This window comes from Balaenoptera physalus (genome assembly GCF_965194825.1).
Source record: "Balaenoptera physalus genome assembly, chromosome: 8".
In the NCBI taxonomy this organism is placed as follows: Eukaryota; Metazoa; Chordata; class Mammalia; order Artiodactyla; family Balaenopteridae; genus Balaenoptera; species Balaenoptera physalus.
Genome location: NC_138887.1, coordinates 21,326,057 through 21,345,400, shown reverse-complemented (window position 1 = coordinate 21,345,400; position 19,344 = coordinate 21,326,057). Strand labels below are relative to the sequence as shown.

General features: G+C 37.4%; 1 protein-coding gene across 7 annotated transcripts in view; it reads left to right on the top strand.

Moving 5' to 3' along the window:
* MAGI2 (membrane associated guanylate kinase, WW and PDZ domain containing 2) overlaps positions 1-19,344 on the top strand; it is a 1,336,469-nt gene that overhangs the window by 958,947 nt on the left and 358,178 nt on the right. For 2 of the 7 annotated variants that reach the window (XM_082473410.1, XM_082473408.1), the window contains exon 7: positions 8,050-8,121. The exons of the other annotated variants lie outside the window; for them this stretch is intronic. In XM_082473410.1, the coding sequence (XP_082329536.1) occupies positions 8,050-8,121 (72 nt within the window). The remainder of the gene's footprint in view (positions 1-8,049; positions 8,122-19,344) is intronic. 7 annotated transcript variants of the gene reach the window in all.

The following is a 19,344-nucleotide window of genomic DNA, read 5'->3' as shown; positions in this document are numbered from 1 at the left end:
CTTATGTTTCTAATTGCCCTTATTAACAGAAGAAAAAGGAGCACAAGATTTTCTCTGGAGAAACTTAGACAACCTGCTGTTTCCAGATAAGCTAGATGGTATTGGTCAATACATTTTATATCTACAAGTTAGGTTTTATCATCAGAAGAATAATGATAAATCAGAAAACTAGCAAACCAAATGCATTCAGGCATTTCCTTTATGAACAAAATGTGGATGTTACATTCTTTTCTACTTAAAAGAGGAAAAGTGACAAACTGAATGTGTTCCTAGATGGTTTTTGTTTTGTATTTTTTTTAACGTCAGAGTTCTAAATCTTAAATACCTACTTATCTGATGAATAATAATCAAACTTTATTCATGTGTTTGTATTTTTATCTATTGTAAATACTATGGCATTGTTTTTGTAAATTAGCTCTATTGATGCAAGCAGTTATTCTTACCAGAATATCAACACTTAGCATTCTAGAGTTGAAATCCTGCGGTTATGTTCAAAAAAGTTCTCATACATTTCACATCATATAACAGGACGATTTCTCCATCTGACCGAGGTATTTTCCAACCTTGAGCATTTTATGTATGGCATTAAGTTCAAAAGGTTTTTTTCTCCGTTTGTGTCTATGTGTGTGTGTGTGTGTGTGCACACGTGTACGTGTGTGTGTTCATGCGCGTGTGTGTGTGTGTGTGTTGTTCAGGGTGAAGAGTGAGAGTATTTTTACATTGAATTATTCTTTAATTTTTGTTTTTTTTTTAGGTCTCTAATCCATTTTTTTTGTTTTTGAATTTTTAAATTTTATTTTTTTATACAGCAGGTTCTTATTAGTCATCAGTTTTATACACATCAGTGTATACATGTCAATCCCAATCGCCCAATTCAGCACACCCCACCCCCACCCCCCGCCGCTTCCCCCCACCTTGGTGTCCATATGTTTCTTCTCTACATCTGTGTCTCAAATTCTGCCCTGCAAACTGGTTCATCTGTACCATTTTTCTAGGTTCCACATATATGCGTTAATATACGATATTTGTTTTTCTCTTTCTGACTTACTTCACTCTGCATGACAGTCTCTAGATCCATCCATGTCTCTACAAATGACCCAATTTCCTTCCTTTTGATGGCTGAGTAATAGTCCATTGTATATATGTACCACAACTTCTTTATCCATTCGTCTGTCGATGGGCATTTAGGTTGATTCCATGACCTGGCTATTGTAAATAGTGCTGCAATGAACATTGGGGTGCATGTGTCTTTTTGAATTATGGTTTTCTCTTGGTATATTCCCAGTAGTGGGATTGCTGGATCATATGGTAATTCTATTTTTAGTTGTTTAAGGAAACTCCATACTGTTCTCCATAGTGGCGGTGTCAATTTACATTCCCACCGACAGTGCAAGAGGGTTCCCTTTTCTCCACACCCTCTCCAGCATTTGTTGTTTGTAGATTTTCTGATGATGCCCATTCTAACTGGTGTGAGGTGATACCTCATTGTAGTTTTGATTTGCATTTCTCTAATAGTTAGTGATGTTGAGCAGCTTTTTCATGTGCTTCTTGGCCATCTGTATGTCTTCTTTGGAGAAATGTCTATTTACGTCTTCTGCCCATTTTTGGATTGGGTTGTTTGTTTTTTTTAATATTGAGCTGCATGAGCTGTTTATATAATTTGGAGACTAATCCTTTGTCCGTTGATTCATTTGTAAATATTTTCTCCCATTCTGAGGGTTGTCTTTTCGTCTTGTTTATGGTTTCCGTTGCTGTGCAAAAGCTTTTAAGTTTCATTAGGCCCATTTGTTTATTTTTGTTTTTATTTCCATTACTCTAGGAGGTGGATCAAAAAGGATCTTGCTGTGATTTATGTCAAAGAGTGTTCTTCCTATGTTTTCCTCTAAGAGTTTTATAGTGTCTGATCTTACATTTAGGTCTCTAATCCATTTTAAGTTTATTTTTGTGTATGGTGTTAGGGAGTGTTCTAATTTCATTCTTTTACATGTAGCTGTCCAGTTTTCCCAGCACCACTTATTGAAGAGACTGTCTTTTCTCCATTTTATATCCTTGACTCCTCTGTCATAGATTAGTTGACCGTAGGTGCGTGGCTTTATCTCTGTGCTTTCTATCTTGTTCCATTAATGTATGTTTCTGTTTTTGTGCCAGTACCATATTGTCTTGATTACTGTAACTTTGTAGTATAGTCTGAAGTCAGGGAGTCTGATTCCTCCAGCTCCGTTTTTATCCCTCAAGATTGCTTTGGCTATTTGGGGTCTTTTTTGTCTCCATACAAATTTTAAGATTTTTTGTTCTAGTTCTGTAAAAAATGCCATTGGGAATTTGATAGGGATTGCATTGAATCTGTAGATTGCTTTGGGTAGTATAGTCATTTTCACAATATTGATTCTTCCAATCCAAGAACATGGTATATCTCTCCATGTGTTTGTATCGTCTTTAATTTCTTTCATCAGTGTCTTATACTTTCCTTCATAGAGGTCTTTTGTCTCCTTAGGTAGGTTTATTCCTAGGTATTTTATTCTTTTTGTTGCAATGGTAAATGGGAGTGTTTCCTTAATCTCTCTTTCAGATTTTTCATCGTTAGTGTATAGGAATGCAAGAGATTTCTGTGCATTAATTTTGTATCCTGCAACATTACCAAATTCGTTGATTAACTCTAATAGTTTTCTGGTGGCATCTTTAGGATTCTCTATGTTTAGTATCATGTCATCTGCAAACAGTGACAGTTTTATTTCTTATTTTCCAGTTTGAATTCCTTTTATTTCTTTTTCTTCTCTGATTGCCGTGGCTAGGACTTCCAAAACTATGTTGAATAATAGTGGTGAGAGTGGACATCCTTGTCTTGTTCCTGATCTTAGAGGAAATGCTTTCAGTTTTACACCATTGAGAATGATTTCTGCTATGGGTTTGTCATATATGACCTTTATTATGTTGAGGTGGGTTCCTCGATGCCCACTTTCTGGAGAGTTTTTATCATAAATGGGTGTTGAATTTTGTCAAAAGCTTTTTCTGCATCTATTGAGATGATCATATGGTTTTTCTCCTTCAATTTGTTAATATGGTGTAGCACATTGATTGATTTGCATATATTGAAGAATCCTTGCATCCCTGGGTTAAATCCCACTTGATCATGGTGTATGATCCTTTTAATGTGTTGTTGGATTCTGTTTCCTAGTATTTTGTTGAGGATCTTTGCAACTATATTCATCAGTGATATTGGTCTGTAATTTTCTTTTTTTGTAGTATCTTTGTCTGGTTTTGGTATCAGGGTGATGGTGGCCTCAGACAATGAGTTAGGGAGTGTTCCTTCCTCTGCAGTTTTTTGGAAGAGTTTGAGAATGCTGGGTGTTAGCGCTTCACTAAATGTTTGATAGAATTCACCTGTGAAGCCATCTGGTCCTGGACTTTTGTTTACTGGAAGATTTTTAATCACAGTTTCAATTTCAGTGCTTGTGATTGGTCTGTTCATATTTTCTATTTCTTCCTGGTTCAGTCTTGGAAGGTTATACCTTTCTCAGAATTTGTCCGTTTCTTCCAGGTTGTCCATTTTATTGGCATAGAGTTGCTTGTAGCAGTCTCTTAGGATGCTTTGTATTTCTGTGGTGTCTGTTGTAACTTCTCCTTTTTCATTTCTAATTTTATTGATTTGAGTCCTCTCCCTCTTTTTCTTGATGTGTCTGGCTAATGGTTTATCAATTTTGTTTATCTCCTCAAAGAACCAGCTTTTAGTTTTATTGATCTTTGCTATTGTTTTCTTTGTTTCTATTTCATTTATTTCCGCTCTGATCTTTATGATTTCTTTCCTTCTGCAAACTTTGGGTTTTGTTTGTTCTACTTTCTCTAGTTCCTTTAGCTGTAAGGTTAGATTGTTTATTTGAGATTTTTCTTGTTTCTTGAGGTAGGCTTGTATAGCTATAAACTTCCCGCTTAGAACTGCTTTTGCTGCATCCCATAGGTTTTGAATCGTCATGTTTTTATTGTCATTTGTCTCTAGGTATTTTTTGACTTCCTCTTTGATTTCTTCAATGATCTCTTGGTTATTTAGTAACATAGTGTTTAGCCTCCATGTGTTTGTGTTTTTTACGTTTTTTCCCTGTAATTCATTTCTAATCTCATAGCGTTGTGGTCAGAAAAGATGCTTGATATGATTTCAATTTTCTTAAATTTACTGAGGCTTGATTTGTGACCCAAGATGTGATCTATCCTGGAGAATATTCCGTGCGCACTTGAGAAGAAAGTGTAATCTGCTGTTTTTGGATGGAATATCCTATAAATATCAGTTAGATCTATCTGGTCTTTTGTGTCATTTAAAGCTTCTGTTTCCTTATTTATTTTCACTTTTGATGATCTGTCCATTGGTGTAAGTGAGGTGTTAAAGTTCCCCACTATGATTGTGTTACTGTCGATCTCCTCTTTTATAGCTGTTAGCAGTTGCCTTATGTATTGAGGTGCTCGTATGTTGGGTGCATATATATATTTATAATTGTTTTATCTTCTTCTTGGATTGATCCCTTGATCATTATGTAGTGCCCTTCCTTGTCTCTTGTAACATACTTTATTTTAAAGTCTATTTTATCTGATATGAGTATTGCTACTCCAGCTTTCTTTTAATTTCCGTTTGCATGGAATATCTTTTTCCATCCCCTCACTTTCAGTCTGTATGTGTCCCTAGGTCTGAAGTGGGTCTCTTGTAGACAGCATATTTATGGGTGTTGTTTTTGTATACATTCAGCAAGCCTGTGTCTTTTGGTTGGAGGATTTAATCCATTCATATTTAAGGTAATTATCTATATATATGTTCCTATGACCATTTTTTAAATTGTTTTGGTTTGTTTTTGTAGGTCCTTTTCTTCTCTTGTGTTTCCCACTTAGAGAAGTTCCTGTAGCATTTGTTGTAGAGCTGGTTTGGTGGTGCTGAATCCTCTTAGCTTTTGCTTGTCTGTAAAGCTTTTGATTTCTCCATCGAATCTTACTGAGATCCTTGCCAGGTAGAGTAATCTTGGTTGTAGGTTCTTCCCTTTCATCACTTTAAGTATATCATGCCACTCCCTTCTGGCTTGTAGAGTTTCTGCTGAGAAGTCAGCTGTTAACCTTATGGGAGTTCCTTTGTATGTTATTTGCCGTTTCTTCCTTGCTGCTTTCAATATTTTGTCTTTGTCTTTAATTTTTGTCAATTTGTTTACTATGTGTCTCGGCATGTTTCTTCTTGGGTTTATCCTGTATGGGACTTGCTGCGCTTCCTGGACTTGGGTGGCTATTTCCTTTCCCATGTTAGGGAAGTTTTTGACTCTAATCTCTTCAAATATTTTCTCTGGTCCTTTCTCTCTCTCTTCTCCTTCAGGGACCCCTCTAATGCGAATGTTGTTGCATTTAATGTTGTCCCAGAGGTCTCTTAGGCTGTCTTCATTTCTTTTCATTCTTTTTTCTTTATTCTGTTCCACAGCAGTGAATTCCACCATTCTGTCTTCCAGGTCACTTATCCGTTCTTCTGCCTCAGTTATTCTGCTATTGATTCCGTCTAGTGTAGTTTTCATTTCAGTTATTGTATTGTTCATCTCTGTTTGCTTGTTCTTTAATTCTTCTAGGTCTTTGTTAAACATTTCTTGCGTCTTCTCGATCTTTGCCTCCATTCTTTTTCCGAGGTCCCAGATCATCTTCACTATCATTATTCTGAATTCTTTTTCTGGAAGGTTGCCTATCTCCACTTCATTTAGTTGTTTTTCTGGGTTTTTATCTTGTTCCTTCATCTGGTACATGGCCCTCTGCCTTTTCACCTTGTCTATCTTTCTGTGAATGTGGTTTTCCTTCCACAGGTTGCAGAATTGTAGTTCTTCTTGCTTTTTCTGTCTGTCCTCTGGTGGATGAGGCTATCTAAGAGGCTTTTGCAAGGTTCCTGATGGGACGGACTGGTGGTGGGTCTCTTTCATATTATTGACTGAAGAAAAAATGCACAACATGAGAGTTGTGAGTTAAGTTTTATTGGGGGCAGAAAGAGGACTATAGCCCAGGAGATAGCGTCTGAGATAGCTCTGAGGAACTGCTCAGAGGAACAAAGAGGTAAGGGGGTTGTATATATGTGATTTTAGTGAAGGGGGACACATGCAATCAAGCACACATTTTGGCAGAAGGTTGCTGCTAGTCACAAGGAGCAGATGTCTTTGTTAACAATTTTAGTGCTTTTCTAAATATGGGAAGATGAAAGTAATTCAGCTCATAAAATCTCCTGAAAATATCTGACTATCTTAAGACCTGTTTTGCCAGTTTTTCCCAGAGCACAGAGTGCCTCCTTCCTGATCTCCACCTTGAACTTCCTTCAGGGTGTGTTGAAGGTCAGCAACTGCAATGGCTAGTGACTTAATCCTTGTAGAGGCAGATGGCAAATAACAATATTTAATTGGCAATATTATCCAATTACCTAAATTTTCATTTTCTACTCTCTGATTATGTTTGTTCTTCAGTGTATCTATCATTTCCTACCTCTGTCATGAATATCCATTTCAATTACATGTATTCTAAATCTCATATTTAAAAGAAAACTTTTACTGGCTTAAAAGTAACTGGAAAGTATTGCCTGATATCAAGACAATAAACAATTAAGGAAGGTGAGAAAACAGATCAGTCCACTGCCAAAGAAATATTGCACCAGACAGAGCTAACAGTTAAACAGGCAAGGAAGACTTGTTCAAGGCTATTGCAATAGGGAAGAGAGATTGAACTCAACTCCCCAAACAAAAAGCAGGAGGATTTTTAAATGCTGGGGTACGTGATGGAAAATACTGGAGGACTGTGGGAGTGAGTGGAATGGAGAAGTTTGGTCAAAATGGTTAGGCCATCTGTGTTTGCTAATTGGCACTTACCAAAGTTAGGCTCCTACCCTCCCACAAAGACTGGGAGATAGGGGTGGTATCTTTCTTGATGTTTACATTTCGAAGAGATGGCTCCCAGGTCCTTGAGAAAGATATTCCTGGGTTGTAGAAGACTTATATCTTGAAGAGGCAGAGAAAGAAATTACAGTTGCAAGTTTCTAAAGTGAAAGCTCTAAGAAAAGGGAGGTCAGGGGCCCACAATCAGAAAGAAACCCTTCTTAAGTTTACGCAAGCTAAGGGGAATGTTAAGGCCATCTCAGTCACCATGATATTATAAAAGTTCCAGATAATCAAACAAGAGATGGTAAACTAATAGTTAACAAGATATTTTCTAGACAAGCAATGTTATAAGCACAGGTAATAATGAGAGTAAAGTCAAATTCAGAGGTGCAACTTTAATAAGCATCCTTCTGACCCTGACATGAAATCAGCAGTAGTACCTCAAGTCATTTCAAGCATTCGTCTTGTAATACCTGAGTCAACTGAGTTAACACTGCTGTTTCACATTCTGAGTTGTCTTTGATCATGGATTATTTGATTCAATTTGACATTCCTTTGAAGAATCTTCTACCTGATTATAGCATGTAGATAGCCAGTTTCTATTCTTGGCTTTTTCTCATACAGCACACATACTCACACATGCAATTCAAGTTCACGGAGGACTTACACCTCCTTTTTCCCCCTCTTTGATACATACTTAGGCCCTGTATATTTCATAGACAATGTTTAATTTTTAGTTTAGGATGCTACCCAATATCATTAACAGATGTGAATGTAATAATCCTAGTCCTCTATAAATTAGAAATAGAAGAGGATAGACAATATAATGTGTTGCCCTCTACTTATTTTTAAGACTTTTTAATATTTGGAAACTTATCTATAACTGGATGGAACCCATTCCTGCTATGGAGATAGAAATGTGACCATTGTCAGTCTTTTACATAGAAGTGAAGTCATGTGACAGATGAAACTGGAGTCATTATCTTGTTGATTGCTATATCTCAGCCTTGTAAGTTAGTAAATGTTCAAAAAATTTTTAGTCTTGTTCCAGAGACTGAGCCCTAACCAAAACTTCTGTGTGTTCGTGGAAGATTAGTTCTTTAGGTCAACCTTATCTCTAAGTTCTTGCCCACCAAACTGTTGCTCTCACTCACATTTCACTTTCCATGGCTGTTGTTTCCAGGTCAGCCCAGATATGGAACTCAACCCTTACTCCTTGGTCTTCTTAGGAATTTCTCACATAAGGCATTACCAGGTAATGTTAACAGAATATGTTAACAGAATGTATTGATGGTTTGGGCAATGTAAGACTGTGTGTCTGCCTGTGTGTGCAGAAATTTTAAATATACTATTAAATGCTTTTATTTTTACAATTACTTTGGCGACCTTGACATCAGTGTGCTTTCATAGGCTTAATGTCCCTCTGCCTGTTCTTTTCTCTTCCTTACATTTATCTTCATTCCGTGTGCAGAGCTGTTTAGCTTTTCTTTTCTTTTTTTTTTTTTGTTAATGGTCTCCCTTTAAAATAGTAAAGTTCCTAGGACCTTACTTTTTTTTTTTACAACCAATCATCAAGGTATTTTCCTGAATATAAACGTTCTCATGAAAAATCTGTTGCCACCTATTAAAATAACTATTTCTATCTCTTTCCACCATTTTATATCCTAGGTTATTAAGGTCTGGAATGTCATGCTCAACATTCTTTAAATTCACATCAAATTCATTGTACCTAAAAGTTGGATTACTAACTAGGAAGCTAAGTGAAAATATTTGTCATTTATTTAGTGTATCTCTTTGACCAACACTGAGCTAATCAAGAAACATAATAGTCTGAGTTCTTTCTCTTAGGGCCAAGAACAGAGATTTAACCTAACCCTCTGTTCTTTTCTTTCCTGGATTCTATATGTCTTGAACCTATCAGACCTCACATAACCCTTTTCACTTAAACATAGTTTCATAACATTTTATATTTCTCTCATTCATTCAATCAATAAGAGACCATTTACTTTGCACATCAAGATAACATGGAGCCCAAGTGAAGCTTAGATCAAGTAAGCAAGAAAATAAATAGTAAAATTTCATATAGTAAAAAATGCTAATAAAATAAGGTAGGGTACTGGATAAAGTGAAGGGTAGCTATTTTAGATAGTATGGTCAAGCCCTCTGAAGCATGTGATATTTGAGATTTGAATTATGAGGATCCAGCTATGAAAATATCTAAGGAAGAACATACCAGGTAAAGAAAAGGGCAGAAGTAAAAGCCCTAAAGTAGGACTTGGCTTAACACATTCAGGAATGGCAAGGGAAACAAAACAAAACCAAACCACCACTTTGGTTCAAGTATAGAGAACAGAGAAGAGAATGGTAGGACCTAAAGTCAGAGAGGTTGGCAGGAATGGAAGGCCTGGAGGTCCCGAAATGGAATTTGGATTTTTTCCTAAATCACATTGGAGAGTATTTTTTTAATGGGGTATGAGTTTATCTGACTTGTTCTTTTCGTAAATCGCTTTGCTGTGTGGAGATTATATTTTATATTGGTTATCTTAAAACTTAAAGAGTCATTTTAAAACTGTTGGTATACTACCTCCAAATTACCTTGTAGTCTAATTTATTCAATTTATGTTTCTTGAATACCTGCTCTTTTCCTGGCACTGGGCTAGACCTGGAGATTCAACAGTGACAAGGATATGAACAAGAACACACAGCCTCATAGAAAAAGTTTTTGTTCTGTTTTCCATAGACAGTTAATATTGTCCACATGCTCTGCATTCTTATTAGAATCAGTATGACCTTTTTTTCTGGATCTTGGTTAATATCTGTTTTTAGTGCTATACTGTATTCCTCCATCCACTTCATACAAAATAAGTGTTTAAGAATGTATTTGCATTTTCATCATATTCTTGGAATTCTTTTCAATTTTGTACATCTCCCAAGTTCTTTTTAGTAGGAAAACTGAATTCATTATAGGAAATAGAAAAATAATAGCACCTGTGTAAAACTTTTTCTCTGAAGACTGGTATCTAAGTTAATTCAAGGTTGGAAATATATTAAGTAAACTAGGAAAATATCTATAATGCTAGATCACGAAACAGAGTTTTGTGTTCTGTGTTGGGTCACTTCTATCTCTTCCCTGTACTGAACTGCAAAAGTGCAGCGAGTACAGACTGCCCCTCAGACTGCCGGTCAAATGCCTGATTACCTGTGGATGTTGCCTGACCTCGGGGAGTTGGGTGATGAAGATGAGGGAATTTTTTGAGCAGAGCACTGGGAAAGAAGCCAAAAGCTCAAGGAAACACCAATTTTCTGTTAAGGTCGAATCTCAGTAAGCATGAAGCTGGAGCTTTCTCTGCACTTTTGACCATTTGTCTTGCTTCCCATCTTCCCTTCTCTCTTCATTGGACTTTAAAATTTTAAAGATTTTTCTCAGTCTGTTTATCTCAAAATCTCCTATTCCCTCTATTTGATCTGTACTTTTTTTTCCTGCTTTCTCTTCTGTATTTCCCATAATGTAAGAGGTACTTGCATTAAACAAGAGTCTCTAAAGGACTCTGTGAAAATCCATTTTGAAGTTGAAAGAAAGGCAAAGCAGCTTTCTGAACTTTCTTTCCTCTCGGGGCCAAGAATGTTGCTCAATAACTATTCCCCTCCTTCAAAAGAACTATCATTCTGACCACTGAACATTTGGGGAACAATTGTATATTGTGTCTTACAGATCCAGCTTCACTATAGACTAAGTGCTGGTTAATGGAAATACCTTAGACCTTCTCTTACCTTTGTAAAAATGATTGTTTATGATCATAAAATTAGCCCAAGTGTTGTTACGGATATCCTTCAGGTTTCATAAGGAATATGTGCCCTTTTCATTCCTGAAACAATATATATATATAAAGGACTTGTTTTGGACAAAGCCTAGATGCTTTATAAAGGTCACTGAGAAATAAGAATACAAAACTCAATGAGCTATATGGTCCCCACAGTCCTCACTGTCTACTGGTGGAGAAGGATGGAGAAATAAACCATTATGCAACAAGTGATAAGGGTTGTAACGTTTGAACCAAGGATTATAGATGTGTAGCCATGGCTACCTTGCTAAGAATGATGGTCAGGAGACACTTTTAAGAAGGGTAACAATCAGCTGAGTCATAGAGGACAGGTGGAATTTAGACAGAAAGTGAGAAGCAGGTTCTAGGCAGAGGAAACAGCGTATGCAAAATCAAAGAGCCAAGGAATTGTGTAAAGTTTGAGCATGGAAAAAAGTCACAGCACAAAAGGTTTATGTGGGAAAGGAGATGTACTTGGAAAGATGTGATCGTGGCAGATCATGGCAGACCTTGTGTGCCTTTCTTTTTTTTTTTTTTTTATAAATTTATTTATTAATATTTGGCTGCGTTGGGTCTTCCTTGCTGCGTGTGGGCTTTCTCTAGTTGAGGCGAGCAGGAGCTACTCTTCGTTGCGGCGGGCGGGCTTCTCAGTGCGGTGGCTTCTCTTGTTGCCGAGCATGGGCTCTAGGCACGCAGGCTTCAGTAGTTGTGGCTCGCAGGCTGTAGAGCGCAGGCTCAGTAGTTGTGGCGCACGGGCTTAGTTGCTCCATGGCATGTGGGATCTTACCGGACCAGGGCTCAAACCTGTGTCCCCTGCATTGGCAGGGGGATTCTTAACCACTGCGCCGCCAGGGAAGCCCCCTGTGTGCTTTTCTAATGGGTTTAGACTTTAAAAACCAAAGGGAAGGGCACCTAAGGATTTCTAGTAGGGGTGGATTGGAAGGGACAAGGAAACAATTGGCAAAACTCCAGTTAAGAAGTGATGAGATTTTGGCAACGGTTATAGTCATGGAGGGGAGGGGAATTATTTGAGAGATGATTAAGGGATGGAATACAGGACTTTTTGAATCATCAGAAGAGGGAAGGAAGAAATCCATGGTCTCTCTTAGGTTCCTTGATTGGGCATTTGGCACCTGCAATGCTGATTATTGAGACAAAACACGTTGGTGAAGGACCTCTTGGAGGAAAAACTATGAATTTTGTTTCGGCCATGTCAAGATTGAGGCAACAGGTGCTGCTTATTAAAGCTAAGAAGTCAACGAAAACAATAATTAACGTGGTTCTCATAAACATATATAGAGTCAAAAAAGTATAGTGGCTCATGAAAGCTTCACTCTTTCCCTCTATAGAAAGATATTTTTATTTAAAAACACCATTCATGTTTACCACCACTTCCCCAGTTTAATCTTCTGAAGAAATGTCACACTTACAGACATTATGTTCACATGTTGTACAAACACTTTATTATGAATCAGTTAGGATATATATTTGCAAACATTTTGTTTCACTCTGTGTTATCCCTTAGGCAATGTCATGCACGTATTACTGCAAACAGAGTAGTGAAGCCAGAATGGAACAGCATTATCTTGCTAGTTACCAGATCTGTCAATTCTTCCTTGTCAGTATCTCTCAATTTTGTCCTTTTTTCCCTCTAGCCATTATAATTATCCAAAAATAGGATCCTAGTCACCACCTGACTGAGATACCTTTATCAAAGTTCTTGAGTGCATACAGCAGAAACTGATTCTCTTGATTTAGGTAGAAAATGAGTTTATTGAAAGGCTGTTTGGTAGCTTACAGAATGACAAGGAAGGTGGGAAAACCAGGCTCGGAAAATAAGAAAGGGAGTTTTCATAGCCAGAACCCCAGCTGGGGTCATCCCACAAGAACAGGCCAAGGAAGACACTGCTCTCTCTGGCCAAACTGCTATGGCTGCCCCCAAAACTAGCTGTGGCAGTCTCTTCGATCACTAGAATAAATTTTTCACAGGTGCTGCTTCTTTGCACAATTAGCTCCAGATTCAAAATCCCAGGCAGTTGTGTCTGACTTCCCAAACCTGGATTAAAAACAGCTCCATGCCCTAATTTCCAGGCTTCAGGGAAGGCAAGTATGTGGGCTTTTCAACTTCTGTAGTTGCATCTAGCACCCACCTCCCACTAAGATTTGAGCTGTGGAGAATTATCCAAAAATAGGAAAGAGGGTCTGAATCAGGGCAGCCACAGGAACGCAGGTGTCCTCCTGAATACAACCAACTTACCTCCTGATTCTACACATTCATTTTTGTATTTTATTCTAAGCACTGTGCTGGGCATATGCTATGTACTAATGATGCAAGTATCAAGAATGCAAGTACCTGATTAAGGCTTTCCCAAAATGTATCTGTTATGTTGTTCCTCTTCTTAGACTCTACAAAAGTTTCCAATTACTTAAGACTCTTCAACCTAGGATTCAAAAGCATCCCATCAGTTTATCTACATTACATATACAGCTTTTTCTCTTATTATCTAACATACTCTTCTCTCGCTAGGATAATTAACTTACAATTTATGTATTTCCTATGTTCATTCTCTGCAAAACTACTCATCATCCCACCTATCTCTCCATAGCCCATGCCTGAACTCATCTTATTTTCCCCCAAGTAGCACCACACTTCTATTCTTTGTTTCCATTGTGATTCTACTTGAGAATCAGTGAGAGTTATGAAGCTACTGCAAATTAAAGCACATTATTTATTGTGAAATTACACAGTATTTGTGTATACCAATTCACACCTGCACCTTCATTCATAAATACTCTTTATGGATCTATTTCTGTTTTTACACGTAGATGTTTTTACCTCTCCAAGTAGATTGTAAATTATTCAGAGGCAAGGATCTTACCTGCTGGCATATCCCCTCTGCCGTATCTAGCATGTTAAATACAGAGTCTACACAATGTATTTGTGGAGGAAGAGCTCAGCAGATGTCTGGCCAGTTTCAGCTGTCACCATACACTTCCAAGGAACTTAGGATCTGAGACTTAGTTTGTTTTGTCCTCTTCCACTAACTCCAGGTAAATTCTACTGATCATTGCACAAATGTACAAGCTTCATATCACAATGAGAACCAAGCAGGGAAGACCCGGCACAAATTCAGTGCCATTACTAGAAACTACCTGAAGGGAACGCCCGGATGATGCCAAGAGTGTCATCTTCACAGAGGAAAACTGGCTTTGTAATAAGCTGGAAGGGTACTACACCATATAATCCTTTCATGCTTTGCAAAGTTAAAACTGAAAAGAAATGGAACTCATTTAAGAATCTGATTATTTTGTCATTGTCACAGAATGACATATTAATTGAATAGTAAATTTGTAGAAAGCCCTTGTGAATGCAAACAAAATGTGCCTTTTGTAAATTAAGCAAAAAACAGATGCCTAATTCTCAGACAAAGTTCCTTTCTGATGCTGTCAGAACAGTACTTTTTGAGAGAGTGAGTTTTGGCAGATGGCATTACAATTCAAATAAAATGGAATAGGCTTCCAAGTGCATCCACATTTTCTTGTCATGTGAATGCCAGAAAAATGTTTAAAGTTTCTAATGTTTCTGAATGTCCTCGTAAATATAACCTGTGTTATTGCATAAATATCAAAGATTAAATTATGACTCTAATGTTAGCTGAAGTACTGTGTGTTGATGTCTTTCTGCACAACCAAAGCCGACATTCACTGTATCTATTGCACAGCAAGGAAATGCAGTATGAAAGGATTTGAAAATATTGAACTTAGACTCCTACTGAAAAGCAATGTGAAAATTATTTCAGAGTTCTGGGGCATTCCTAAAAAAAGGATGGATGCACAGATGCCAGATCTTTCCCTTCATGTGTCTCTTCACATTTTCTTAACCAACATTTAGAACATTGGGTTGTCCCAAGAAAGGACGTCCAGAAAGGAATCTTTTATTCAAAGGGATTTCAGCACCACCACCTTCCACTGTCATCAAAAATAATTGTAGTTGGGCTCTAAGCAGTTAAATAGTATCCCCCCACCTAGGGTTGTTATGAGGATCAAAAGTATGATACAGGTAAAGCACTCAGCACAGTGTCTGATACATGTTATCTCTACGTTGTATAATTGTAGCTAATTCTAGTAGTTCGATGGTGCTAAATAATTGAGATAAGGCAGGAAGGGTTATAACTTTGGCCATGAAAAATTTAAACGATAACCTCCTGAGATGTTGGGATAGGAACATAAATAGCATTTATTGAAATTAAATGCCACTTTTTTCAGTATAGAGTAAACCCCCCTCAGTAAGAAAAGTTGTCAGGTAAATGTTGAGTCATCTTTTAGGACACAGCTCCATGGGCATTTCTCTGTAAAGTATCTACTGTCTACTTCACCCCCTGCTGTAAATGGCCATTCCTTCATCTGAGAGCACCTGGGCATACTTCTACCATGACATGTCCCAAAAAATCTATGTTACCAAAAGCAATGTACCTAAAACTTTAATGCCTATTTTTTGTATTCTTTACTAAAACAGTTCTTTAATCCATATGTGCTTCTCTAACATCTCTGTTAGGGCAATGACAAGGGAGGGAGTGAGCTTAATGGGACATTGCCAATAGCAACATTTTCTTCTCTCTCTGCACCTCGACCCAGCACACCTGAAAATATCTGAAATATGGGGCAAACGTTCTCAACACAAGAACACCTGACTAAAAACTGAGTTAACATTTGTTAAATAAATAAATAAACAACTAAATATTAGTGTCATAGGAAGCCAACATTTCTTGTGCTACCCAAATATCTGGGATTGCTCTTCAGACAAAGGTATAAGACATTTTAGCTTTCTAAGTGCCACAATGGGCACCTGATCTCATTCATTCCTTTAATAAATGCCTGTGCTGAGCCCCTCATATTAGGTTTGGGGAATAGAAGATGAGTAAGATATGCTCCCTGTCTTCAAGTTTCTCACTGAGAGAGAGAAAACAGATGGTTATAACATAATCTTCAGAACTCAGTAGAAATCCCTTTTCTCAATGGTATAACGTATTCTTTCTCCTTGCATTGTTTTTCCTTTGTCTTAGCTGCCCATGGAGTCCTTTCCAGTCTGTCTTGTTACATCTGGTCTTACTGAGTTTTCTAACTCTCACCTCTCACAGTGGAACTTCGTGAATCACAGTGGTTTTAGAACTATCTAATTTGTATCTCTATTAGGTTCCTGAGTATAATATGCTAATTTTTAACACTGATAAAGTAGCTTTCATGTTCTTCTTCACCTTTTATCTCTTTTCCAGATTAAAAAAATTTCCTTTGTCTAGCACCGTAATTCTAAGACACAGATTTATCTTTTCCTTTCAAGTGTTAGCTCTGAGTGACAATAATTGATTGATCTTTGAGCAGAAATAGATTTTTTAATCACTTATAGTTTTACTAAAAGAAAAATGTCACCATATCAAACAAAGGAATGTTCTAATGAAAATATCATTATTACCTTAATTATAGTTGTTACTTCAAGGGCTATATTTATAGTTCTGATGTGATTTTGATTTGTGCACTAAAGAAATAATTTTAAATATGCTTGTTAACCTTACTTTTTCTAATAAAAAGCCAAAACATAATATTTTTTAAAGAATAATTTATATGTACATTAAGTAAGAATTATAATCAGACATAATTGTATTTGTTTTCAGGTAGCTTTCTTTATGAACTCCAGTTGCATCCCTTTGTATTAAGCAAAATATCGTCTTTATAAATAAAGCCCCTTCTCCCATTTCTGAAGCTAGACTGCTGTCAGTCTGATTAGTCTGAAGGCTTCAAGCCAACTTCACACAGGAAGAAAATAATAGAAAGGATTCTCCCTACTTAATAATTTTTCAGTCCTCATTTTTCACACCCAGTTTTATAAGCTCTTTTCCATATTTCAAATAATTCCGAAAAACCTTCTTCTTCCAATACTTATGAGGCAAAACGGCTTCTGGGTTTTACCTGCCACACACTCTAAATATGGACCCATCGTTACTCCATCAAGTCCCACTGTTGCTACTATTACAGTTACTACCGATGCTGCTGCTGCTGATGGCCACGATGATGACGACAGAATAACAACAACATCGGGAGTAGTCACAGTAGAACCTAGCATTTACTGAGTACCAAGCAGGTCAGGCACTCCACATTTCTATTCCTTATAACATCGAGCAGGATGAAGAAACTGAGGATTATCCAAGGAAATCCAAAATTCCATCAGGTGTATCTGACTCCATAGCCTACAATGTTTCTGTCAAATATATTTGCTTAAATACTTGATTTTAATTTAGTGCTAGCATAGCAAGGTTGGTATTTGCAAACTACAACTCATATGTAAGAAAAGATTTTAATTTTATTTAACTAATCTCATTTGTGTTGGAGACTTCATTGCTGTTGAAGGAGAGTGAGAAAACTTAAACTTGCCAACTAGAGGTTTTTTCCTGTCCCTTTTAGTTTAAAACGGCTTTATTTGGGGGAAGGTGATAGCCTGTCAGTATTAAAGTTCAAATTTCCTACCAGTTTTTTTTTTTTCCCCCCAGTGGGTCTCTCCTCTCCTCTTCGATCCAAGATGGTGCCAGGTAGTAGATGAACAGGTATCCCTATGGTGACAATGGTGGGTCTGTGGTAGGCCTGCTGTTCTCTGCTGCAGGATGCCTTACACTTGCTCAAGTTATGGTCCTTGCCTTTGTCTAGAGCTCTAAGAACTCTGCACCCTGAATCCTCTCTCCCAGGGCTTTGTACCAGCAAGTGCTACTCCCAACCCTGTGACATGGAAGTCACACATTGATTCTCGACCCTTTCTCTTTATATTCCCACTTGAGCAGGCCTAAATCTCCTAAAATAAGTGACTGCTTAAATAGAGGGAGACTCACACACAAGGAAGTGTGAAAAAGAAAACTGTGTTAATATGTTTAAAAAAGCTATTGTCGTTGCTTATACTTGCACTCTGGACTATATGCCCTATGTATATCAGAGTTGATTCTGAAAATGCAAACCTAAAAGAATCTCAGGCTACATATAAAATGTAGCCTAAGACCTTAACCCAATTATCTTATCATATCAATAATACTTTTGCTAGTGATGCTTTGTGAACAAATCAATATTTTCAGTGTTCTTGGCCTCGAAAGGCCATACAGGTCAGAAATTATGATTCCCTCCATGAGACCATGTGTCCTCTAGAACTCCCTGTGTACTTTGTCTGCACAGTACCACTGGTGTTGAATAGTTTGAATTTTTACATGTAGTCTTACAAAAGTGGCTGAGTCCCACATCATATCACATTGTCACTGCTTGTGTGATTTACACACAGTCCAGTTGTTACCATGGGTACACATCACAGCTCCACTTGGACCTTTAACATTTCCTGAAAGCCTGGCATGTAAGTTAGACATGCCTGCAGGGCAGCCTAATTTGTGGGATTGACTGGCTCTTTACATGCCAAGAAACCCAAGCTGAGGAGGACTCTGACAGCTTTATACGGGTAATATTTTCCACTGAGGTGAAGTGCTCTCCAAGAATTTTCCCCATGTTTTAGGCATCTCGATACCTTGCGGACACAGCAGGCATCATGTTTTCTCTTCCTGGCCTTTTTATATTTTGCAGATTTACTTACTGCAGACAACATTAGGCAATCCCGCCCTCAGCTTCCATGTTCCTTTGTTTCCTTCTACCAGGAAGCAAAGCAGTAATGTAGTACATGCTGTTAATTCCAAATCCTGCACTTTTTTTACTTTACTATATCATACCTCACTACCATATTTTATAATTTTATCAAACAGGATTTTGTGTTTTAATAGGAAGAGATTTTGTTTCCCTGTTCCTGATATCTAATCTAGTCCTTCTGTCTGAGAACACTGCAAAGATGGGACAAACCTGAATAGGTAAAGATTTGTATAAATCACAGTGGCCAAATCATTGGATAAAATACTCTGCCCTCTTTTGTTCTAGAAGCTTACCAGTAGAAGCCATTGCTCTTTTTTGTGTGGATCAGGAAATTCAGGATTTGTTCTAAAATTGCACCACTTCCCTCTCTGAGTAAAATGCTATATTGGAAGTGGATGCTTCTGATGCCAGCACAGTGTATATTAATAGACACTTTGCTGCTTTTTTATACTGGCTGGTATTATGATGATTCACTATTCATTATAACCTAACTGAAGGTGTATTTGTAACATTTATACCATTCACACCCCTCAAATTTAAAGATGCTTATATCCTCTCAAGTCACCATTCTCTACACTATATTGCCAAGATGGGGAGACTGTGATTCCAATATCTCTACTACAGGATCCAGCTAAAATAATTTGGACAGGAAATTATTTTGGTAAAGAACATTGGGATAATCCCACACACACATCTGGCTATATAAATATAGTTTAATATCTGTATTTTGGCATTTCTGTCATTAAATTTTAATAGGCAGCAGTAATGCCTTAGATTAATCCCAAACAGGGAATGAGAAATCTCATTGTTACAGTCACACACTGAATAGTGAACCTCCCTTTTTATGTCATGGAAAAGGCATTTCCCTGCTTGCTCTTTCAATTTTCATTACCTTTGACACTCTGTGATCTATCTGTGATAGGTACTGCTGAGAATTATACATTTTCTCCACCTAGAACAAGTGTACAACAGAGCACTGTGGGCTTGATCAG